This window comes from Gavialis gangeticus, unplaced genomic scaffold (genome assembly GCF_001723915.1).
Source record: "Gavialis gangeticus isolate Ggan-Ray unplaced genomic scaffold, GavGan_comp1, whole genome shotgun sequence".
NCBI classification, from domain to species: Eukaryota; Metazoa; Chordata; order Crocodylia; family Gavialidae; genus Gavialis; species Gavialis gangeticus.
The window spans coordinates 213232747-213258910 of NW_017729032.1; the positions used below are offsets into that span (position 1 = coordinate 213232747).

The window sequence follows — 26164 nt, forward strand, 5'->3', positions numbered from 1 at the left end:
CCTTGAGTAGCGGATTTATTTTCAGTATATATCTAATTCCTCCTTTCCACTACAGACATAAGACTTTACTTTTTTCCTGGCTCTACTGAAGAATGGGGAGCAATCTACCCGCAAGAGAAAAAAAATCATAATGTTCATTATCTATAGCTAACATTGCCAATGAGATTCCCTTTCATCCAAGGTTGGCTCTTTCCTAGGGAGGTAATCCATCCTACCCAGACTTGCAACAGCATGAACAATGCCAGTACCAGTTTTCCACACAGATGTTAAAAAAAGACTAAATAAAATACATTTAGAGTGGAACACAAGAGCCAACAACCAGAACTAAAAAACAAACAGAAGTAGCTTATCATGCTAGTATCAAATCAGCATGTGGATCCAATATTTACTTCCTTAGAGAGGTTTCTTGTTCAGTGCCAAAGTCAGCCTTCTATTTAACTTTATTTAGAAGTTGCATACTTTTAAAAATGGAACTCTACACAGGCAAGTCTAGAGGCAGGACCATTGATTCTATGTAATAACATGAATTTCCTAGTATTTATTATTTCAATAAAAGAAAATTATTCAAATGTGGTAAAGAGAAGCATCAGTGAATATCTATTAAATACTAGAAATTCTTAATAAATATTAGAGTAGCTTTTAATAACTAACGACACAGAAAGCAGCTCCAGTATACCGAGATAAGAAATAAATTACACAAAGTAAAACAGCAATATCAGATCTTTCTGTTCATAATATAGCACAACAAGTTCTTTCTATATTTTCTATATAAAAACCACTTTAAGAAAGCTGACCGTTTAAATACGGTATCTCAAAGTCATCTGTAAGAGGTATGATCCACTGCCATTTTAGTTTTACTATTATATAAAACCAAAAGCATATTTAACAAATATATAATTCCGGCATTGTATTAGTTATTTCCCAGAAGGCTTTTGTTCTGCCTTTACCAAATAATTATAATAGATGTCACAAATTTGAAGACTAAAACAGTAAAACTCTCCTGAGGTATTATATTCCATCACTGTTTTATTATAGTGTCAGAAGTAGCATTATTGAAGCTTTTTCCCTCTACTATAGAGGAAAAATATTCTGAAAATAAAATAAAGTATTATGACACTATGATATTAAAAGTTCGAAAATCTTTTAAATTGTATATACAACTGCTTAACATCCTCCAGTTTTCAACATTTATCAATCCTCTGGTTATGGTATACTCAAAATATTTTCACAAGACATTCAGGAAATTAACATCATATTGTATTGTACAGTATTATTACACACTTCATTGTAATATAAATATAAATGTAAATATGATACCTTGTCTACTCTGATCTTTTTGATAACTATTTATGTGGCTTTTTAAAGTAAAATTAATATTTGATAAATTCTTTTGCACAGTAAATCCATACTCCCAAAATATCAATGTTACTTTATGCAGCCAACTTTTTGGAGCCACGTACACAAACATGAGCTTGACCAACCACCAACAAAATATAGTTTAGTAAATATCCAATTATAAACTGCCCAACACCAAGTTTTAAGCATGGGTGGATATCCCCAATACTGTTTTTCACCACAGTTCTTGTGGGTAGCCTTAAGAAATCATGGAATTCTAATTACTCCTTGGGAAACTTTATCCGAGGACTTACTCATTGGAAAGTTGCTCAAGACTGCAATCTTATTTTATCTGTTTTACAAGTGCACTAATTCATCCTAAATGTATCTTTAAATAATCCTCTGTGTAGGGTCACTATACAGTGAGGAAAATTGATTTTTTTTAGTATTTCCATCATAATTTGTGTGGACAGATATTAAAATAGAGGTGTCCAACCTAAAGCACACACATCTTAAGTGTTACACAGCAGATTAGACAGGGAGGGGACAGACAGCACAGTGGCAGGCAGAGCAAGGAGCAGAGAGCAGATCAGACAGGTAAAAGGATAGAAGTGGCACTCAAGGAGGGTATGGAGCTAAATTCTATTACACTTATCAAAAGGATTGGACCTCACTGGATTAGAAGATCTAGGCTAGTCCTCTCATGAATATGTTCAAAAGAAAACTCACTCTTGTCCTCCTTCAAATTTTCAAAACTCAGACAATTATCCTTAATTGGATGCCCAATACATCTGCTAGTTAAGAAGAGCAAAACCAAGGAAGGAGAAAAATAAAATGTCCACTGTAAAACTAATTTACAGAGCTAGAATAGCGTGTTAAAAAGTTTCTTTTCAGCTCTTCAGAAGTAGAGGCAGAACCCAACATGTCACTGACTCTTTAGATCAGGGGTGGCCATCCTGCAGGTCCGGAGCCACATGCAGCTCTTCAGAAGTTAATATATGTCTTCTTGAATCTTTGCACAAGCACACAGTGACCAGCTTCCAAAGTTGGTCACCATGTGCTCGTTCAAAGATTCAAGGACACATATATTAACTTCTGAAGAGCCGCATGTGGCTCTGGACCTGCAGGTTGGCCACCTCTGATTTAGACTGTAGACTTTCAGGTAGGAACTCCACTCTTACTGGGTGTGTCTATGCATACATTAATGCACCTTTTCTAAAGCGCATTAAGTTTAGTATCTCCAATGTGAGGTACTAAATTAATGTGCAGTACACTGCGCAGCAGTGTATTTGCACAGTTTTTAGTGACACTTAATGTGTAGTAGACTATTTTACCGTCCGTTAGAGTAATGCCATGGTTTTTTACATGACACTTTAATGCTCAGTAAAATAATCTACTGTGCATTAAAGCATGTGGGTAGGCACGCCCACTTTGAGCTTGTATTCTACCCTGCATAAGTCCCTGATCTGAGAGATACCACAGTACTAACAGCAGCAGAATGATGCGTAGTCCCAAAGTTCCTCCCTCACAAAAAAAAAAAATTCAACAGAATTGCTTTCAAGCTTAATATACCCAAGAAATCAAAATTGTACATCCTAAAAACTAAATCCATATCCCTTATTAGTTTTCCAAAGGATTCTTTTTAATTGTCTAAACAAGGCCATATTAACTGACAAATCCATAAATCTAATGAGTGTTAGAAAGAATCAAGAAATTCATAGAATAAAGTGACCTGCCAATCTTGTTTTACAAAGATACAACTTCACATAAATGTAACTTCAAAATACCTCCTTTCCTGTTTACGAATCTACTGTTGTGGGCTTTACAGAAGGGAAAACTTGCTTACCATTCAACTCCTCTAGATTATTCAGTGTGCACCACTACACTTCTACTTTATAGATCAGGGGTCAGCAACATTTTCAAGCAAGGGCCCAGAATGATCAACCTCCTGTCTGACATGGGCCAGCAACAAGACCCAGCCATCTTCCACTGCTTCTCTTTACTGCTCAGCCGTGGTGTGGCCTGAGTGGAGCTCCCCTGCTGCCCAACCACAGCATGATGCAGCACAGGCATAGGCTCCCACTGTTGAAGCCACGGTTCCTTGGGACAGACAGGACCTAAAGGCCATTGGTTACTGTGGCCTATTATAGATTGTAGTGCACTTTGTTTATTGCACTATAAAACTTAAACCAAAATACATCTAATGCACCAGCATTTCTAAAAACCCCAGCTCAATCACTGTGAAAAGCCATCAGGAACTGCTGCCCTTGATGCTATCCCTTCAGCTTTCCAAATGTCCTCAACTGCCACAAAATCTTCCTATTCCTGGCTGAGCTCTCACCCTCCACTTCAAACTTGAGACAGGCATCAGCAGATGTACTATCAACAGATTAAATCACAGCCTTTGTTGACATACCACTGCTCAGCAGATTCATTACAGTATATGCTAGGTTTACAGAAAGTTAAAAAGGGGCATTCTTCAATGCATGGCATTCATATGGTGTGCTATAATTATCAATCCCAAAATACAAACCTTTTCTTTCAAGTTACCTTTCTTATTGGAAATTTATATTATTCTCTATACTCCTATTTCATGATACCTCAAAATCCTGAATTCTACAACCTAGAACCTCTCCCAAAAACCAAGAGTTTGGGCTTTGGTAGATATGGTTTTAAAATGAGTAATTTCTGATTTTTAAAGCTTGGATAAAAGTTTAATTTTATAAACCATAAGTTCAATGGTAATGATCAAAAGCTTTGACCAAAAACTAAAAATAGTTGAGCATAAATTGACTTCAAATTAGATCAAATCAAACAACATAGTTCTCATCCCCTCAACAGCATCTTACATTATAAAGCAATATTTGGCATCAAACTCAACCCTTTTAGTTGTAGGGTGAGTACTTTTAAAAACTTTAAAACTTTTTTTCTCTCAATATTTAACTCCATGTCATATTTCGAATGTTAACAATCAGACAAAATTAACAAATCAACAATAATCTTAGTCTGCAACCAGATCAGCTGCCTGTTCCACAGACATCCAGTAATTTTAGGGTACATTAACAGAGCTAATGTAGAGATGCTAAATAATATACTGCAAAGATATTTTAAAGTGAATGAATATCACCTTTAGATGAACGATTTATAACAACATTTACAGCCATTTAGCTCAAATGTTACTTTAACCATCACCATGCAACTTTTCAGATATTTAAATAGAATGAAAGGGCTTGATTTGGAGAGAAAAATATATAAATTTACAGCATCTTGGAGTTAATCCAACTCCTTCCATATAAATACACCCTGTAAAGCTGTTTATGCATGAATGACTGATGGAACCAAGGACTGTCAATCAGGAAATCATCTGCATGCATGCATAAACCCAACTATCCTTTCTGTCTTAATTAAGCATGCGTGGGTTTTAAAGTGGAACAAACAAATAATAAAGACCCACCTTGTTTTGTATTTTTCACATTTATAAGCCTGGAGATATGAGCAATAGATTATAAACCTTTGCAGAAACAAGACATTCAGCTATGTACTCTACAATTACTATTTTATAGAGCTTCAAGTCCACTGAAGATCTGTGGACTACCAATCGCTCTTTATGACAATTTATTAGCCATACTCCCAAGACAACAATTTACAAGTATATTTGGAAATAACCTGCTCTTAATCAATAGAAGCAATCATGCTCATTTTGGTATGTCCAAGTACTCTTTTAGAAAAGCACTAACTTGAAGAATGTTTAGTTGTTACAAAAAATCACTGTTAGATCACCACCTTTTGCAAAACCCATACAATGCTTAAATCTATTAATGTGAGATAAGGTTCAAATACTGTTGACTGTTTCCTTGATGAAATCAGTTTCAATCAAACCAATAATTGTTTAAATAAAAAAAAAATGCAGTATTTTAAAACTGTAAATTATATACTAGTAACTAGATAACACTTAATGGAAAATTTGTAATTGGAAATAGAATAAAAGGAAGGTTTAAATAACTCAGAGCAGTATCCTCTTTCAGCAGTCTGACTGCCTTGACCATCTTGTGAGAGTCAACTAGAAAAGAATGTATTTACACTCAGGAAAACTGTTTTCCTGCTACACAATTTCACAGCATCCTTCCTGAAGCTTCAAAAATCCAAATGGCTTCAATGTTTTCTACTGTTCTGTAACATTTATGATGGTTTGAATGATGCAGTTTGTGAGGTTAAGATAAACAAATGCGAACACAGTAGAAGGAACATATGTATATAGATCTTTCTTCCTCTATGTATTTTCAAAACGAAGATCACCTGTATGCATCGTCTTCTTTCAAGTCTCATATCATCCTGTGGGGGTGTGGGGGGAAGAGTCCAGCAGCAAACCACACTGTAAAATGAAAAAGACTATATTAGAACAAGAGTCAAGAACACAATATATCACTATCCTGATAATTTTAAAATATTACTTCCTATCTTTAGGGAAGGAAACACTCTTTTGTGTGGCACTGGGCTGCAAATACTATCAATATACATACAACTAGAAAGGAGATGGAACTTTTTAATAGGAAGTAGAATTGTTCAATTGTTACAGGATACACCCAGAAGTCCAAAGACCTGTTTTCTGTTCACAATCATCAATCACAAATTGTGTGAGTCTGTGTACAAGTCTGTCAGTGCCAATTTTTTAAAATTAGGCCTTTAGCTAATTCATGTCTCAGGTTCCCAAAACAAAGATACCAGTATATACTCAGCTTGAAAAGATCTTAAATATCTTTGGATATTATGTTGTAGATACCTAAAATATTATAAAACAAACAACATCAAGTATGATTTTAAGCAATCCTTATAAAAGAACAGACATATAAACATACATGAATGAAAATGGACTTGTGATGCAGTCCATCTTTTGCTTGATTTTGCATGATGTTGAATTTAGTTCTTTCACTTCCAAATATTAATATATTCCCAAAATTAGAAAAATAGTTTCATTACAAAATGAAGCAGAAAGAAAAGGCAAGTTGTTCATGATAAAGCTCTAGCAATAATAAAAAACAGCAAGAAGCGGCTATAAAGAAAAACACTGGACATGACTTTTTTATTTTATTTAAAAAAAACAAACCAAAATGGCTTCATGCTTCAAATATACTTCAAAATAAAATTCTAAATACTATACAACTGAAATAGAATATGAAAATACTTAGTAAAAACTCTGTATTTTAGGGAACAATTCCTCTTAGTTAACTAATTGGATGTTTAATTGTTTTGCAAAATTTGCATTTTCCGTTATTCATATTTGGGGATGCAAGTTTCTCTATTCTACTCTGCATCCCTTGGGAGAAACCAGATCACTATTCAAACCATTCCTGAAATACAAACCACAAACAATAACTATTTGTTTTCCCAAACTTAACATATTTAACTTGGGTGCCCAAACTTATGAGTATAATCTTCAAACCCACAACCCAAACCTTTTACGTGCCTAAATATTTGCCAGGAAGCTCCTTAAACACTCGGCAATTTGCTGTGGTACATACCCAGAACAGGTGCAGTTCAGCACTTAATCTCATGCGTAAGGCTGCTAAGAATCCACTAACTAGACACCTCTGTACCCAAGTACCTTAACAAATTTAATCCACTAGACACACTCTGAGGATGCCCAAGCGACAGCAGAAGCGAGTTCAGCACAAAATGCAATCACTATGGCTACTTTCATTCCAGAACATAGGAAAGAGCACCCATTTTTAATATGAAATACAGATATCATTTGGCTTTTATATAAAACAGTTATTAGATAAAATCAGAAACAGTTGTTAGAGCAAGCAGTCCTGCCTAGACTCCTCTCTCCCAGATGGAAACCCCAATCAGTGAGCTAACTAAGTCATTCCCCTTCTTGTGCTCTGTGACACCATCTTCTAAACAGTAACACACTTTCAGCAGAAGAGGTAAAGTTTTACACTTCTATCTACCTGTTAGACTTCTCTCCATAGAATGGAGAGTTATGGGATCATACTTTCTAATGGTGAGGAAAGCACTGGACCCTATTTCCCCACTTCCTTGGCAAGCACTAATCATTAGGCAATCATAAAAAAAAAGAATATTGCTACCACTACATGCTTTTTAAAAATAAGAGCAAAAGACATCTGTTTCCAAAAGGGCCAATATAGGTGAATCACTCCAGGAGAGGGTTGCAGGCTATGAATCCTAATCTAGTCCTCAAGAAGTGGTATTTCAAACCTCTGTGGTATTATGTCTTAGCAAGATTAAGTGCATTTCTACTCCCCCACAACCCATGTCCTGCCATACTGTCTGTTATAAATCCCGTTGAGACACTCACTTCTCCCCCATGCATTGTATAGGAAACTGGCCATATGTCTAAACGAAAATATATTGGTGATTTTATTGACAATTCAGTGAAGAAACCTGCCTTATATAAACACTTTTTATAAAAGTTAGCAAGATACCTAAGTGAATTAAATGAAGTTAAATATGATGTAATATTGAGCAATGGTCATCATGTTCTGAAAAAGTATGACACCAATATTACAGAGCACGGTCCAGCAGAGTGTTTTTCAAACTTTTTACATTTACAGATCCCTAAAAAATTTGAATGGAGGTGCAGACCCCTTTGAATTGTAAGTGTGGGTATTCACATATTTTTGATTGATCATAGACAAATTTAGCAAACCCCCGAGTCACAGACTGCAGACCCCAGGGGTCTATAGACCACAGGTTGAAACACAGTTATCTAGCAGACACTGGGACTAAGAATCTAACATTCTTATTATTATCCTGACTGGTTCTTTCCCAATGGTGAAGCAATTTTGAAGCAATTATCCACGAACACATACTTATGCTTGCTGTTGCTTACTGACTACTACAGGATGTTTTGCTGAAATGCTGAACTCCAACACAAACTTCCCTATCTTATGCTACATTGCACTTTACAGGTTCTCTGGAGAAAATACAGAAGTTGTCAAACTAGAAGGGTATCCCATAAGCAGGTTTAAATTCCAGGACAATCCAGAGAGATTTCAGTAGAATGATCTACAGATAATAAAGATTTAGAAATAGTAAAAGAAAACTCCTAAGAACAGGAAATCAATTTTTATGAAATGTGTGGATGTAAGCAAGCAGCCACATCACACATCATAGTCAAGCATATGTTTTGCCTCCTTAAGACTGGTAAGAGTAACAACACACTAAAAAGTTATAGAAATATCAGGTTCACTCAAATCCAAGAACAAAGTGTTATCCCCACCAAGCACTAGGAAAAAAAAACCTCATCTTAGATTTGAGTACCAGCCGAGGACAAGGTGGCTGATGCCCCGAATGCAGAGGGAGATGGCATAGGAGAGACCTGTAAAAAACAAATAGGAGCGCGAGGCTCTTGCTCAGCAACTCAGAAGAGCTGGTTAGCGGCACCCAGGAGAACGCTGAACTCCTGAATGACTACTTTGCCTCAGTTTTTCACCGGGGCAAGGGGAAAACAACGCCAGGTAGAGCAGAGGATGAGCATAACAAGAATAATTGCCTTCCTACTACTGTCAGAGAATTGGTGTATGACCAATTAAAAAAAATAGACATACAAGTAGGACCAAATGAACTTCATCCAAAAGTGCTGAAGCAGCTGGCCAAACTCATTGCAGAACCCCTGGAGAAACTCTACCACAACTCATGGCACTCTGGAGAAGTCCCTCAGGACTAGAAGGGGTACCCATTCACAAGAAGGGCAGGAGAGAGGACCCGGGTAACTACAGGTGAATCAACCTAACTTCCATCCTAGGGAAAATCGTAGAAAAGTTCACCAAGGAGCCTATCTGCAATAAGCTTACGGAAGGTAAGATTCTGAATGACAGGCAGCATGACTTCATCGCAGGCAGGTCTTGCCTCACCAACCTCATCTCCTTCTATGACCAGGTAATTTGCCACCTGGACACGAGACAGCAGGTTGACATTGTATACCTTGACTTCCAAAAGGCCTTTAATCTAGTACCCCATGATGTCCTCACAAGAAAATTGGAGGATTATGGGCTTAACTCCAAGACAGTCAGGTGGGTGAGAAATTGGCTGCAGGATAGGACCCAGAGAGTCGTAGTGAATGGATCTGTCATCCCAGCGAGAAGTGGGCAGTGGTATTTCACAGGGGTCGGTGCTTGGTCCAGTACTTTTCAACAACTTTATTATTTGGATGTGGGGGTGAAGAGCTCACTAGCCAAGTCTGCAGATGATACCAAGTAATGGGGGAGCGTGGTCATGCTTGAAGATAAGCTACAAATACAGGCGGACTTAGACAGGCAAATTGGGCAGATCAGAACCTGATGAAGTTGAACACTGAGAAATGTAAAGTGCTCCACCTCAGGATGAGCAACCCCCCAACACACCTCTAGGCTTGGCGGCACCAAACTGACTAGCACCACAAGTGAAAGGCACGGGGGGGTAATAATAGACCACAACATGAATATAAGTCAGCAGTGCGATGCTGTAGCCAGTAGGGCAAATAATACTCTGGTATGCATCAACCAATGTACCTCCAGCAAAACCAGTGATTCTTCCACTCTACTCAGCACTGGTGAGACGGCTATTAGAGTACTGAGTCTAGTTCTGGGCACCACACTTTAACACGGACATGGACAAGCTTGACAGAGTCCAAAGAAGAGCCACCTGTATGATCAGAGTCTTATATGGCAAGTCATATGAGTAATGGCTGAGGGATGTGGGACTCTTCAGCCTGAAGAAAAGAAGGCTATGGGGGGACCTGGTAGTAGCTTATTGCTACACTAGGGGAGTACATCAAGGGCTCAGTGAGCACCCGTTCACCAGGGCACCCAAGGGAAAAACTAGGAATAATGGCCACGAACTCCTGGAAGAATGATTCAGGCTCAGCATTAGGAACAAATTCTTCACAGTCAGGGTGTCCAGACTGTGGAATAAGCTCCCTCCAGAGGTGGTGAGATCACCTACCCTGGAAATCTTCAAAAGGAGACTAGACATTCACCTTGCTGGGCTCACCTGACCCCCAGTTACCTTTTCTGCTTGGTGCAGGGGGTGGACAGGATGATCTTCCAAGGTCCCTTCCGGTCTTACAATCTATGAATCCAAACCATACTGTATGCCGCCCACGGAAAAGGCTGGACAGAGCAAGAGGGAAGGAAGAGTGCAGGGGAAACTGTGCAGTGGCAGGAAAGCTGCTGCTGCTGCTGCTGCTGCTGCTGCTGCTGCTGCTGCAGCTCCAGCTCCAACCCCAGCCCTGACCTGGGGCCAAGGTCACCACAGCTGATTGCCCCAGGGTCAAAGCTGTCATCTCCACTGCTGTCTGGCCAGGTCTGGGGCCCCCATGTGCGCTATGCCCTGGACTGGAAGATGATATGTGGCTTAAAGTAAGCAGTAGTGAAGGGTTAGAGGGAGGGGAGATATGGTGAGGACAGGCAGGGGGTGGCAAGTGGAGGTCAGGAATAGAAAGTCGCAGAGGAGCAAGGGACGGGGGTCAGGCTGCCTGCCCCACTGCTGCTGCTGCTTTCCCTACCACACCAGTGGAGAGAATAGACAAAAATTAAGACAACACTCCAATAATTAGATTCTACACATAGGTTGTTATAACAAATTTATAAAATTGTCCATGCATAGAATGTAAAGGTATCCTCTAAAATCAAAAGCATCTTGGATTTGGGTAAAAACAGTAATATCAGCCAAGCAGAGGTCTGTGTTCTAATAAAGAAAGTATTTTAAGAGCTATGCATTGAGAACCAAGCAGTCTCTGAAATTATCACAAATGTCCAGATAAAAAAAGAGACAGAAAAAATATTTTTGGGTCCAGAAACGATCCGTGTTTGTACATTCTTGCATATCATACTTTTTTGTATGGCAAACTCACTACACCGGATCTCAAATCTAACCGAGCTTTCTGAGATCGGCACAATGGGATACCAAACCTGACTGAAGCAACTAGGCACTTATAAAACTACTTAAAGTCCACATTTCATCATCTTAATGCCTCAAGTACCTGAAATAACAATATTAATATTTTATTAAGATTTCATTTGTATTTTAAAGAAATTTTAGAAAACATTTCTAAACTCTGACGTGCTTAAAATACTTCTTATTTTAGAATAAAACAAACAGGACTAGAAACAGGGAAACAATTCATAAATTAAAATTAGCACTGTAGAAAACATTTTTATTCACTTTTGCTCTGTAATATTAAATCATGCTCGCAGGACAAACTGAAATGAAAGTTTTAAAAGGATCAGTCATCATATACAGAGTTCTGCAAGAGACAAAAGTGTGTGTTTTTTTTAAAACACACTCTATACAGATTAACTTTATTTGCACAATGTAACTGTTTTCACCAGGGTGGATTTGATTTAAATCAGATCAATTTCAAACACAGTTTAAATCACTAGTCAGGAAGCCTCAATTTAATAGTTTTCTACAAAAAGTGCATTCTTGTTTGATATAACCTTAATACATATTATTCACAACTCAAGAGATAGATGTAGGTTTCATTTTTAGAAGCCACACACTATACACATTAAAGCAGTGATTTATTTTGATTTTTTTTCCAGATTAATTTTGCAGCTACATCAGAAAACTGAATTACATTTAAATTGTTTTGTTTAACTACAGCAAACTAATTTTAGATATTTTTCTTTAACTACAAGCATGTATAATTATTTTAACAAAACAAGCATATGTATTTTTGAATCTTTAACCATTTTAGTTATAAATGTGACATGTGTTTTTAACAAAAATTAAATAGATTAGTTCAGCCAGGTCAACATCAAAAACTTAAAAATACTGGGTTATGCAGCAAACTCAGTCTTCACCTTCCTCTTCCTGTTTATTCATAGACTGGAAAAGAAAGATAAGCTTTCCTGCTTTTTCTGTTCCCAAGTGATTTCTTACTTTTAAATGAATTAGTCCAAAGGAAGAAAATATTCTTTTTACACATGCAGAGGAATCATAAAAAATTAGGGTTGAAAGGGATCTCAGGAGGTCACATCTGGCACAACCCCCTGCTCAAAACAGGATTAGCCCCAACTACATCATCCCAACCAAAAGCTTTGTCTAGCTGGGTCTTACAAACCTCCAAGGAAGGAGAGTCCACAGCCTCTCTGGATAACTTGTCCCATTACTTTACTGCCTTCCTAGTGAGAAAATTCCTCCTAATATCTAACCTAAACTTCCCTTGCTGCAACTTGAGATGGTTGGTCCTTGTTCTGTTATCCATAACCACTGAACCCAATTTACCTCCATCCTCTTTCAAACCTCCCATCAAGTAGTTGAAGGCTGCTATTAAATCCCCTCCCAGTCTTCTCTTCTCTAAACTAAATAAGCCCATTTCCCTCAGCCTCTCCTCAGAAGTCATGTAAAGAAGTTACTGCTGTTAAAAGCTGGATTATCACTTCAACAGCCTCTGATGGATCCTGGTGCTTGAGTGACTTTCACCAGTTTACTGGTATGACTTTCTTTAAAACTCATTAGCAAACATACATTTCTTGACTAGTTCACCCTTAACCCTGAAATGTATTATAGTTGGTATTATGGAGGAATGATTGCTGGATGTCCATGTCATAGCCAACTCCTCTTCTTCAGCAGCTAAGGGCTGACCCTGGTACTAAGTATCGAGAATATTGGCAAGAAAATGAGCTGGAGATAGTGATTGATCCATTCATTTTTTTAATGCCTGTAATTTAACTCTGTCATTGCACATTTCTCTTTTCAAGGTCTCAGTCCCTTCCAAATTCCAACAGCATCAGCAATAAAACAACAATTTCCCTGCACTTTGTTCAAGGCTATGGAAACAGGCTTCAGGTTAGTCAGCATACATTCTGTATTTCTCTTTAGCCCAATGTTGAAAACTTTGGCTATGACAGTTCCATTTATTTTGTCACCATTTTGTTCACAAATTGTCATCAGATTAAGCCAGTTCTCAAGATATCTCCTGAAACAGTCCACTACTGAGTTCCACTGCACATCTTCTGGGAGAGTTAGTTTCATTGCTCCTGCTTTCTTCAGAGCCACTGCTGCAAAGTGGCTGTTACAGAAGTATTTCACAATTTCACCAACATTAGCCTTTATTTCTGGAGCACTGAAGTCTTTGGCTAAGAGGTCCATGAAATGAGCACTGCAGCGATATGTTATTAGCTTGGGTTTTCTTCACTTTCTTCTAGATTTCTTCTCATCTTTGATACATTTGCTATATTGTCTGTGACAAAGCTGCATACTAGGCATTTGATTTTTTTTCACAGTTTGTTATAACTTTTACTGCTACTTCTTGTAAGTATTCTTCTGGGTGCATTTCCTGATGTATCAATTGTTTCTGGTAAACAGTCCCTTTTTCTGTTGTCATCCAAATACATATTACTGGATCACTGTGGACATTGTTCCACCCATCAAGACTCAGGTTAACAACTTTCCTCTCTAAACTTTTTGCACACTGTTCAGTTTTTCTCATACACTTTATCCAGCAATATTTCTCAAATAGTTTATAATTAGAAGTTATAATACCTATTCCATGATGATCTCTCTCAGTTTTAACTTATCTTAAATTTAAACTATATATAGGTTTATTTTTTAAAAGCATCCTAACAAAAAAAAATAAAAATATACAATCAATCAAAAAATCTGATTTAAATAAAAATATTGTTTTTTTATTTAAAAAAAAATTGTTGATATTTATCCACCCTGTGTTTCACAAAACATGAGATGGGACCTTCCTTAAATAATGTAAAGATTTTATAGTCTAACAGCAGCCTTTGGAAAAACTACTCTCCACAGAAAAGGCTATTCTGTAACTTGGAATGGCAACAGCAATACTTCTGAAGTGCATGAGAATCTTTGCATTTCTTACAACTGCACTGCTGACAGAGAAGCGTAAGGTTGAGGTCAATGGCCCTCAATACTTGATATCACTAAGCCTGTGTTAACAAGTAAACTTTAATCTGAAAAGCATAAATTCTTAATAAAAAATTAAGACCATCCTAGACTACATATTAGCCAAAGCAAGCCACATTAGCATGGAATGGAATATTGGCATAGGATCCAAAATACTAATTGCTTCTGTTTTATTCTCTATCTACAGCAACCTATTCTTGTAGCTACATTAACAATCACCAATAGTGACACACAAATAGCATGAGGAAAAAATCTGCAACATTAAAAAAAGGGACAACAATCTGTAAATATACATACTATGTACTCCAATTAAAATAATGCATTATAGAAAGCAAAAATAATGTTGAAATTTAAACGTTACAATCCAGTCCCACAAACTATCAACTTCCAGTACTAGTTCCTAAATCGCACATAATTGTCGTGTTCTAAAATACTGTTCTTACAGTATATGCAGAATGGTTATAGTTGTTTTGTTTACTCAACTCCAAGCTGAGGTGCCCCCCCCCATTCAATATGAGAGGAAGTTCTCATCTTGGATTTGAATACAAGGCAGGTGGGAGAGAGGAGGCAGGCAGCTCCTGCAGCTTCAACTCCAACCCTAAGCCCAGGTTAAGGGCAGAGCGGAGCCAGAGCTGCCACAGCCACTGCTGTGTGGCCAGGCAGGGACTGAAGCTTCCATGCCCTCCATGCTCTGGGAAGAAATGGAACCAGAGCTGCACCTAACAGTAAGCAGGGAGGGAGCAGAAGCTGCTGGGAGCAGTTGGGGGGGCACAGACTCTGGGGGAAAAGGCAGGAGGGCAGGCCCTATGGGGGGGCAGAGGCTGCAGGGTGGAAAGGGGGGAGCAGGGGAAGGAGGGGCCACCTGCTGACTGACTCTTCTCCTCCCCCCGCCCCCCCGCATGCCCTCCTGCTGCAGCTGGGAAGGGGGGTGAATTTAAGACAACCCTCCAATAATTAGATACTACGCATGGAAAATTATAAAACAACCTCTAAGTTTTACACATGGAATCTAATTATTAGGGGTGGTCTTAAATTCAGAGTTGCCTTGGATTCAAGTAAAGAATGAGAGTGAGAGTGACAGTGAGAGTGGGTTAATTTGCAGGAATTAAAAAGAACAAAAACAAAAGAAGCATGTATGAAGAATGAGCGACTTATGACAGCTATGAGCCGAAATAGTGGCTGAAATGGATTATTATGCATTTAAAGTACACTTGACCCCTTTCAAAGGTTCTTAGACCCTTGTACCTAATTAGACCAGTTTATACATAGAAATGGACAAGAAACCTTAACATTTGCATTATAAGTTAGTTTGGTTTGGGGTTTGATTTCTTATTTTGTTTTGTTGTTTGCTGTTGCAATGCTTCACTTGTATATTTTAATAAAACTGGTTATTTTCAGTCCAAATAGGTATGAAAGAACTTCAGCTTTCAGTACCTATTATGCAGCATATTAAAGAGTAGATTGACCACAACTTTATTTGTGATCATTTACAAAGCAAAGGTGTGAAAAAAATCAGGTGCACAGATTCATACGTTCAAATAAAGGTTTGCATGTTGTATTACTGGTTTTATGTATTGAAACACCTATTGTAGGTATACCTGCCACTCAGTACATTAAATAATTTAGTAAAAAAATACTACTGCTCACATGGTTTGACTCTTTTAACAGCTTACCTGTAACCCAAAAGTCTTCAAAGAAGTACCAGGTTATCTGGTTTTGTGAAATAAACATCTTAACTGGCTGTTTTCACTAAACTGATCAGCAGTGAAATACTCAAGTTAATAACAGAGAGATGAAAAAATGTTATTCCTGCTTTTCAACATTCTTTGTTCATTTGACAGAATAATAACCAATCAATTCAGTGAGGGTCTTTTACACCCTGATTAAGGAGGGAACTTAAAAATAAGAAAAGCTAATCTTTAAATTAGCAAACATCTCCATTTGTACAAGTGCACATCTATTCACATTTGGTCTATTCATCTTCAGCTTTACTGATATGGCTCACCTGTACCAAGCTCTCAACATAGTTTCTAATTTATAACTTCAAAACCAATTCTAATATACACTGCTAATCTGAAAAGTTCAAACTTATAAAACCATGACAATGTATTAGACTTTAAATCAAGAGTCACAAGGTGTGGCTCATGTAGCAGCTAGGAAGTTTCAATTTGGCTGTTGAAGAAAGTCACAAATCATTATCTGAGCTAAGGTACTGTGAGCAAATCACTGATTCTAGATGTGGCTGTACGTGGCTGGTCCTGTATGCTGGCTCCACCATCTGCAATCCCCCATCCAGCCCATGAGGCTGGATAACTTTCATGTCCCTAGGCTAGATGATGCACTAGAATTAGCCAGTGCTACTTAGTCCCTGGTTATAGTCAACTCAAATACAGGAAAAAAGTACAACATTTTTATAAGTCTAAAATATGGTCCTTTCTATGGCTAAACACAGGATAGAATCAATTTTAAACTAGGTCTATGGTTTCAGAGATTTTTAAATTGGTTGAAGAAAAAAATGAGATCTCTAATGCTAATATATCAGCTCAGATACTGAAATTCCAGCAATAGAATTTCTATACTTCTATATTAATACAATATATAAAAATGTAAAATTACATCTTGGCCCTCTACACATGCAGATAAAGGCACAATGAGATCTAATGTGCAATTCACACAACCGCGCTTCCTGCTATGTAACACATGCAGGGCAGGAGGCATGATAGTTGAATCATGCTTTAGATCCCATCACACCTATTGCTGGTGCAGAGGAAGCCCGATCCTTTGTCCCCTGCACTGACAAACTCCAGCAGCTGGGAGCCCCACGTACCCCAGCTGAAGTGCTCCCAAACGTGGGGGCATCCCACGCACCCCCAGGCCTGGGAAATCACCGCAAGAGTGATTACAGCTGCTGCAGTCCCTTGGGCTTGGCGGTGTAATCCCCAGACCCTCGGGGTCACAGCTGCAGCAATCCCTAGGGCTAGAAGGTTTCACTCTGGGCTTGGTGCATCCCTGCAGCTGGAAACCCTGTCAGCTGACAGGGCTCCCAGCAAAAAGGGGAACCCTGCTACATGTGCAAATTAAAGCTCAATAGCAACTAGCTCTATAGTTAATACACATTTTTGAGATCTGACTTTATAGCTTGTTGGAACCTTTTATCACATGCTGGCTACTCTGTACATATAGCTGGTCTGCAGGTAATTGTAAAATTAATCAGTTAATTATGCAATAACTATAATGTGTAGAGGAGGCCTTTGAAAAATAAATGCTAGCCCTATTGATTTGGTTAGCTATATTAGGTACTATACATGTGTGAGGGTAGTCATGATCTTTTTCTACCATATTTACCTGAAACCAAGAACTCAAATGTAAAATAAACTCTCAATAGTTAGATTTTATACATGAAAATTATAAATTTCTAATTACTGGATATTACTGTCTTAAATTCTCTAATGACTGGATTAAATTCACCTCCCCCAACTGCTGCAGCAAGGAAAGCAGCATTGGAGGGGGAAGGGGAGGAAAATGGCCAGACTACCATCCCTTGCCACCGTGCCCTTTTGTCCCCATGCCTGTCCCTGCCCCCCCCAGTAACTTGTCCACCCCTACTGTATGTCCCCCAAGTTCTGCCCCTCCTACCATTTACTCTCCACGGCCTGCCCCCACCAACCAACTGCCTCCCCCACCATTACTTACTTTCTGTGGCAGCCCTGCCTCTAAGACGGTCACAGGCCTGGGCAGCTCCAGACCACGCTGGATCAGGGTCACAGCAGAAGGTAAGCAGGTGGGAGGCTTCCCCCCAAACCACACACCAAGGGTCTCTCCCCCAATAAGGCAGTCTCCCTCTGGAGTACACCCTGTGTTCCCCCTGCCATGTGCCCCCTCCCCCACAGCATGAGCCACTCAAGCTCAAAGCCAGGCCAATCAAATCCAAAACAAGGCTTCCCCCACCCCAATACAGATTTGAGGGAGAAGGGGGGAAACCTCATGTTGGATACAAGTAAATATGGTTCTTGATACTGTCAAGTAAGTGACATAAAATTCAAATTTGATGCACTCATGATGCTCTATTTACACTGCCATCCTTCCATCAAGAGAAGCAAAGTTATTCTACAGCAGTGGCTATCCATCCCCCAGCCATACCAGCTGAAATATTCAAAACTACTGCTTGAGGGCTGTCAAAATTTTGGAACAGCACGGCTGTCTTAGTAATGTGTAATCAGCTTTCTTGTACGTAAACAATGACTATTAAAAAGTTACGCATACATGATCACTGGAACCAACAGCCTCTCAAATTCACATAGGATCAAGATGTGGTAAGATTGACTACAATTCCAAAATAGAAAGTGTTTGTTCAATTTAAGTATGTTGGTATAGAAGTTATTTCCATGTATTGTTATATAAATATTATAAGCTATTTAAATGGCACTCACTGAAACTGTTTCATATATTGGTAAAAGGAGGCTGGATCAGTCTTTCCATTGTGAAAAAGTACTGCCAACACATGATTTCTTTAAAAGATGATGTTTCATATGCTCACCTCACATTTCCTAACACAATCAAGGTGGATTTGATTTAAATCAAATCAATTTAAATCACAGGTCAGAAAGCCTCGATTGAATCATTGTTTTCTACAAAAAGTGCATTCTTGTTTGATCTGCTTTATTCACTGAACTTCTTGAAACTTTGCCCTTTTAGAGGAAGGTAAGCGCTTGACTCTGTGTACACAAACTTGCAGAGACACAAGAGGGCTGATGGGTAGGTAATCAGGTCTGTTATCTCCTATCTCCATATACTGCTGTTAACAAGGATGTTATCTCTGGAAATAATAAACTCTCCCTATGCCTAAAGAAGGGTGTTTGTGCACAGAAGCTGGCAAAGAACAATTTTTCCAACTATTTAGTTGGTCTAATAAAAGATATCACATCTACCCAAAGAACCTTGTCTGCCTATGATCTCTAGAGACACAAATCCACAGTTCGAAAACTGAAACTAAGTATCACAGATGCTCAATGGGATCTTCTAGACTGAGCACTGAGTCCTATTGGGTAAAGTAGTTTTCTTTGATCTTTACTAATCTATACAAGAGTCTCTGGGATCCCCATAAGATTGGGCCCCTAATATCATCCATGGCCTGTTGTAACCTTTTTAGAAGTTTTATAAATAGGTTACATGAATACATTGTCTAAAATAGTATACAATTAAAAGTTATAATCCCTTTTCCAAGATGATATTTTTGAGCTTTTACAATCTTAAGTTAAAACTATCTTTATGTGTTTTTTTTAAAAAGCATCTTAACAAAAAATCAAAATATTATTAAATCAAAAATATCTGATTAGAATAAAAAAATCTGATTTAAATAAAAAATCCTTTTTTTCCCCCTAAAAATCGCTGATTTTATCCAACCCTGGACATGTCTTTAGTACCTATGCTGTAAAATACATAGTATCATAACACACACAGTTATATAAATAATAAAAAATAGGGCTGGAAGGGACCCCAAATCATCCAGTCCAGCCCCCTGTTCACAGCAGGTACATACCTATTCAAACCATCCCATACCAGTGCTTGTTTAACCTAGTCCTAAAACTATAGAAACAATCTTACCATACAAGTACAAGGCACATTTGTCCCAAAACACCTGGAACACTTTAACCCGTTGCACACAAATCAGGAGAAAAATCAGAGCACTGTCATAATCCTGTCACTACAAGCTACCTAAAAGAAGAGGACAGTGCCCTCTGACAGAGAAAGGCAAAAAACCCCAGAGTCCATCTGAATCTGTTTGTTGTGATCTCAAATGTGGTGAACAGTCTGTCCCTGTGCAGTATGGCAACATGCTCTAATCAGGGGACAGAAGCACGAGAACACCTCAGTCAAAATTCCCAACGCTGGATGCAACCAACAGCCAATACTTCTAAAGGCAGGAGAAAAAACAAACAAAACCCTAACATCTCTTGGGGTAAGGGGAGGGGAAACACTATCCTCAATGTTCTGCAATCTGGGGAGAGCAAATAACTATTCTAATATTATAAAAGCCTACATCTGTCTGACCCTAATGCTTTAGTCACACTCTGATTGGCTGACAGAAACAGCCAATCAGAGTGCTCCAAGCCTGGGGGCAGTGCCACCATGATTCCAAAGATGTGCTGAGGACCGGACACAGGGTGGCTTCCCCACCCCTCTCCCTGCAAGAGGCAGAACAGCAGCAGCATGGCACCCTATCCCAGGTGACAGCACTCCATCCCAGCCTTCCCTCCCTCCCTGCTGCCCTGTCATTCTTGACTGGCAATTGGCTAGTACATATCATATTCCCTTTGTGTTGACCTTTCCCCTCCCTAAATACGTCCCAATCACTTTAATTTTTTTTTTGCAACTAAGCCAATTACAGAGCTCTGCTTCGTTCTTCTGCTGCTGTACACTGTCCTCTTCAACACACACATGCTCTGCACTGTACAGCTCTCCTCAGTGATCCATAATTCCCACCTCCCCACCTCTGTCTCCCTGAGGCTCCAGGGTTACCAACTGTTGTTTTTTACAGCATGCACAGAGCATAACTACTCCCAAAACATCCCTAACCAACACATACTCAATTCCTCTTGAAAATCTCTAATGGAGATCCCACAGCTTCCCTAGGCAGTCTTTATACTGCCTCACTGCTCTAACAGTGAAGCTTTTCCTAGTATCCAAAGTAAACCTACTTCGTTGCAATTTTGAGCCATTGCTGTGGGTCCTACTCTCTGCCCCAATGAACAAAAGGTATTCTCCCTCTTCTTTATGGAAGCACTTTAGATAGGTCGTGCCCTCACTTAATTGCCTTTACCACAAGCTGAATATCCCGACTAATTTCACCCTGTCCTAAAATGGCTTGCCTTCCAAAACCTTTATCATTTCTATCCCCCCACCTCTGGATCCTCTCTAACTTGATCAGTACTATAGAGGAGGCCAAACCAGGGGTGAGTAAAGAGGCTCAACCACGTCTTGTATCCAATGCTTCTACTGATGCAGCGCAAAACTGAATTACCTGTTTTTGCAGTCATACCATGCTGCAGACTCACCAAGCCTTCTAAACCAGTGGCTCTCAACCTTTTTTTGCATGGGGACCCATTTGTAAACATCCATGGCCAGTGTGTGGGGCGGGTGGCACCTGGGGCCCCAAGCAGACCCTCACAGCCTGGAGCTCTACCAGCCTGCAAGGGAAAAACCATGGTTTCCCATGTTAAAGAAGAATCCATTTTGTTCATCCATTTTTAAAGTTTGTTCATGACCCTTTCATATATTCTAGCAACCCATTTTTAGGTTACAACCCATGGGTTGAGAAACGCTGTTCTAGAGCCTTCTCCATAGTACTGCCATCCAGCCAGCTGTCACAAACCCAGTTATGTTTTGGGAGTCTGCATTGTGTCATGAATATTTTCTTGCGTTTTACTGTACTGATATTCCCTATGAGGTCTCACCAGATAGCCCACATTATGCTGGATTCATTTACCAGTACACACCCCATATATTTTACCACTGTATAGATTACATTGTGTTATGTGTATCTTTATAATGTTGGACATGGTTCAGCAAGGGACTGAGGCACGCGTACCAAAAAACAATTGCCCCTCTCAGACACAGGCAGAAGGGGACATTAGGCTGAGTACCTCTGGACACAGCCTGCCTGTGACAGAGACCCCGGCAGCCAGGGCTGGCAGGAAGGCTGATTTCTGGGGAAGCTGGCAAAACTCTCAGAAAGGCTAAGGAAAAGTCAGGTGAGAGGGTAAGTTCTCATTTTGCTTTCTATCTCCAAGCCTACAGTCAGTTTTGCCTGAATTATTCCTTTATCCCATGTAATAAATTCTCCTTACTGATTGCCAGTGGAAAGAGTGATTTCTGGGCAAGTTATACTCCCAAGCTACCCTTTCCAGAGAAAGGGAGACCTAAAATTTCTCTCTCAACCCAAGAATGGGGGGGGCCACCTGGCTGCAGAATCCTTTGCCATGGCTGCAAGTTCCAGTATAAAGGCTGCAGAGCTAAGGTTTCCTGGGATAGAGAGCTATCCAACAAAAACCTCAACCTGCTCCTTGGGCAAGTGGTAGCAGTGGGAAGAAACTCAAGATTCTAGGCATCTCCTGAAGATAGGTTTGCCATATATCTACCTCATATCTGTTTTTGCTCATTCTTCCCAAGGTACAGCCCCTCACGTTTATCAGCACAGAACTTGCCCTGTTCGCTTTAGCCCAGCTTTCCAATCTATCAAAATTGTTCTGAATTGTGCTTATTTGCAAACATTCCCAGTTTTGTGTCATCTGCAAATCTGCCGAGGAAGCCCTCTATTCTGGCATCTAAACAATTATGTTGAACAGTATCAGGCCCAGGACAGACTGCTATGGTACTCCATTTGGAGAAACATTATAGGCCTCATATAGACCTTCAGTTTCTCCGAAGAGAAAAATCACAAGATGATCAGGATTTCCCTCCCAGAATAAAAATGACTATTCTAGGAAAAAAACATCTGTACATGCTGGTGGCCTCTCTCCAATGGAGCATAGTCCTCCAGCATCTGCCACCCCCCAGGGAAAGAGTGGATTCTCACTGGACTTTGCTGCTAAAACAGGGCACAGAACACATCCTCTTCACAAATCTGGACACCATGCTGCAGGAAAACACAGGATGACCCTGGCCAGTCTAGGTCAGCTAATCAGGGCTGACCTATGTACTGCTACCATCTGTCACCAGGCAGACTAAGGGAGCATGGAAAAGTCCCCCTCCGCCTCCAGTTACACAGTGTCAGCACTGCTAGCACTCCACTCTTCAGGGCCTTAGCATTCAAATATCTGTATATGTGGCTCTAGGAATTTTTTTCTACCAAGAAAAACAACCCGGAAGAATTTTGCCAGATTATTTAATGTGTATACACAGTCATAATTCATGGTGCTTTGTCCGGCAATTATGTGGTCTGGGTACATGAGAAAGCATAGTGGGCATCTGGGGCTGTAGGAAAACCAGGTGGCGTGGAAAGATGCTGTTTGAGGTTTCATTCACCTGCTACCAACATGATATATACTACGACCTGCTTTTTGAGTCCTTCTGTTGTCTACAGTGGACAGAACTGACAATAGCATCTTCATTGCAATAATTTCCAAGACACTGTAAGCCAGTTCATCCTGCTTAGGTAGGAACCCATGTATTGTGCTATTCTTTCAGTTGTGAAATGTGTTGTATATGCCATTTCTAGCACCTGCTGTAGACTTCTGCTCCAGAAATAAAAGTTGTCATTTTGAAAAATGAAATCTTCCCTGTTGTTGGAATGAAAACTTTAAAAATGTAAGACAAATGTATACAAATGCATATTTATAGTTCTTTATTCTGCAGATATCCTAGGTCTTAGGCTATGTGGATGTCCCTACTTTTCTTTAGTCTTTTCTAACTACAGTACGCTTTGAGCATTTTATAGTACTTCGCTGTTATCATAAATAACAATCAGACAACAAGTGGGTCCCTTTAATTGAGGAAGTACTGGACTAAAAATCAGACAAAACACAATCATGGGAAGGTAAGTGTACACCATCTCCACAACTTGTAGATCTCTGCAACATGGCTGAGGTTCATCAAATGTACTGGTAATTCTAATTTGTTTCCACTGGGTCCCACTACTTAGACATGGGTTATGAAATTTTAAAAAGAGTTATGCTACGTGTATATACTTTGTTAAAAGTTACTTCAATATACATGTTCATGACCATGGTTTGAAAAACTATTACAAGGGCTGTCAGGGTTAGAACCTCCATTTAAATGCTTTTAATGATAAAAAAAAAAGAGCACAAGACGCAAAGCTAATTGTTTTAAGCACCTCCAAATTTACCCCACAAACGTCAACTGCAACACTTCAGTAAACATCTCACTGACTAGACAAGTACATTGTACCATTTAAAATGTAAAATTACAATCTTTTAGAATAGAACATTGGCTTCCAACTTCCATGGTTTTCAAGAGCAGCTACTGAAAACCATTAAAACAATCCAGCAATTAGAATGAAATAAAAATGGCAAGTGGAACGATAGCCAAAAGGCTGATGCACTGTGAGCGCAGACAGTTAAATAAGGTGTACTCCAGCTTTCCAGTGATCTATCATTACATTTTTAGTTAAGATGAACACAAACTACCGGATTTTAACCACTGGTTCCTTGTTCCAAATGCGTCTTCTTGATTATATTCTATCCCAGACCATGATGCAAAACAGTTTCACTCCCTCTCACCCACATTACCAGTTTCATTTGCATTTATCATATATTTAAAGACTTAAAGGATTCTAATAAGACAAGCAAGATGTTTACAAAGTAACCCTTTCAGAATGCTTGGCTGAATAATGCAAAGTCCTACTGTGGCTATTATAAAATGAGATTTAAAAAATATTTTTATATGCAATAAAAAAAAAAATCCATAGGCATTATGCTGTTGGCTGCCATCATATATGCCTTAAAAAATAAGTCTTCCCCTTAATCATTGATCCCTGAGGATCTTCCAAATCCCATTGTATAAGGTAATTAAAAAATATTTTGAGTCAAGTAAATGGGTATTTATGTACTGAAATGTCCCAAATGCTCAGAGGTGCACTAGGCACATTATTTGCATTTGTATAGCACCTTTTAACTTGAAGGATCCCAGAATGTTTTCCTCTACTGAAACCAAGACACCTCTAGAACTTGCTGCACAAAAGAAGCTTGATATATTGTTAAAAAGCACTTTTCAGTTAAATTACATGAAACTTTCTTACAGCACACCAAGTCACTTGAACTCTACATTGATTCTTTTTAAATGTAAACAAACTTTTTAAAAAACAAACAAAAAAAAACACTGGTGCAACCCCAAGAGGCCCCCCAGGAACCCAGGTAAGGGTGGTGTCCCAAGCCCACTTACTCCCCTCTTTAGTCAAATAATGAAAAATAAAAAGAAGCAAGGCTCACTTTCCTACATTGAAACTCTTTAGTTTGGTAGACTTCACCCACTTAATTCTGTTTCTGGAGACCCTTGCTTTGAGGAGTTCCTTAATCAAGACAAAGGAGCAAATTCCAATAGGAAACAGACTTCTCCAACTCCATGTGCTTTCTTCTCATCCTCCAAATCCTGCAGAGTTCAATCCAGAGCTTCTCTGAATAATTTACCCTTAAATGGAGTGGTGATGAGCAAATTTAATCTGGATTTCTCCAACTACAGCTGTAGCCATGAAGCTTTTCTGTCTGAAGTCAGTCATGAGTGGAAAGAATACTAAAATGATTAAACCATGAGAGGCATGAGACAAGAAGTGCACCATGAGGAGGCCAGGCAGAAGAGATGATTGAGCAACAAGGTGTGCTGCATCTAAGGGTGGGATGAATATCTACATTTCACAGACACAGCTGAACAGTCAAAATGAGCACATTATCTTCAAAAGCCCAAGACAGATGCTGGCTTTCTTCCCACAAAACCTCCACAATATCTTCATGGAACCGGAAACAAAGGAGTGGGCACAACCTGGCACAGCAGGAAGCAGTGGGGCAACGTGGGGATCTCCTTGCCGCTGCAAGCTCCGCGCTGCCCTGGTGACACGACCCCATGCGTGCTGTTGTTTTGAGGGGCACAACCTTGCACTGCTGTTCTCACTGCAGCCCCACGTGCAGGAGGTGCGTTGCCAGGGCAGCACAGAGCTCGCAGTGGTGAGCAACTTCTCCGCTTCAGCCTGCAGTTCCCTGCCACCCTGCTTCCCTCCCCCAGGGTCTCCACAGCCCAGCAGGCTCCACCCGGCATGGCAGAAAGCAGCTAAGGTGCTTGCTCCTGCTCACTCTGCACTGCCCTGGCAATGCGCCTCCTGTGTGTGGGGCTGCGGTGAGAGCAGCAGCGTAGGGTTGCACCCCTCAAAGCAGTGGCACACACAGAAGACATGTCACCAGGGCAGTATGGAGCTCACAGCAGTGAGGAGATCCCCACGCAG

The 26164-nt window shown here is 39.5% G+C and overlaps 1 protein-coding gene across 5 annotated transcripts in view; it reads right to left on the reverse strand.

Moving 5' to 3' along the window:
• DYRK1A (dual specificity tyrosine phosphorylation regulated kinase 1A) overlaps positions 1 to 26164 on the reverse strand; it is a 170525-nt gene that overhangs the window by 97534 nt on the left and 46827 nt on the right. For all 5 annotated transcript variants that reach the window (XM_019524612.1, XM_019524610.1, XM_019524609.1 and 2 more), the window contains one exon: positions 5632 to 5707. In XM_019524612.1, the coding sequence (XP_019380157.1) occupies positions 5632 to 5641 (10 nt within the window). In that variant the 5' untranslated portion in view covers positions 5642 to 5707. The remainder of the gene's footprint in view (positions 1 to 5631; positions 5708 to 26164) is intronic.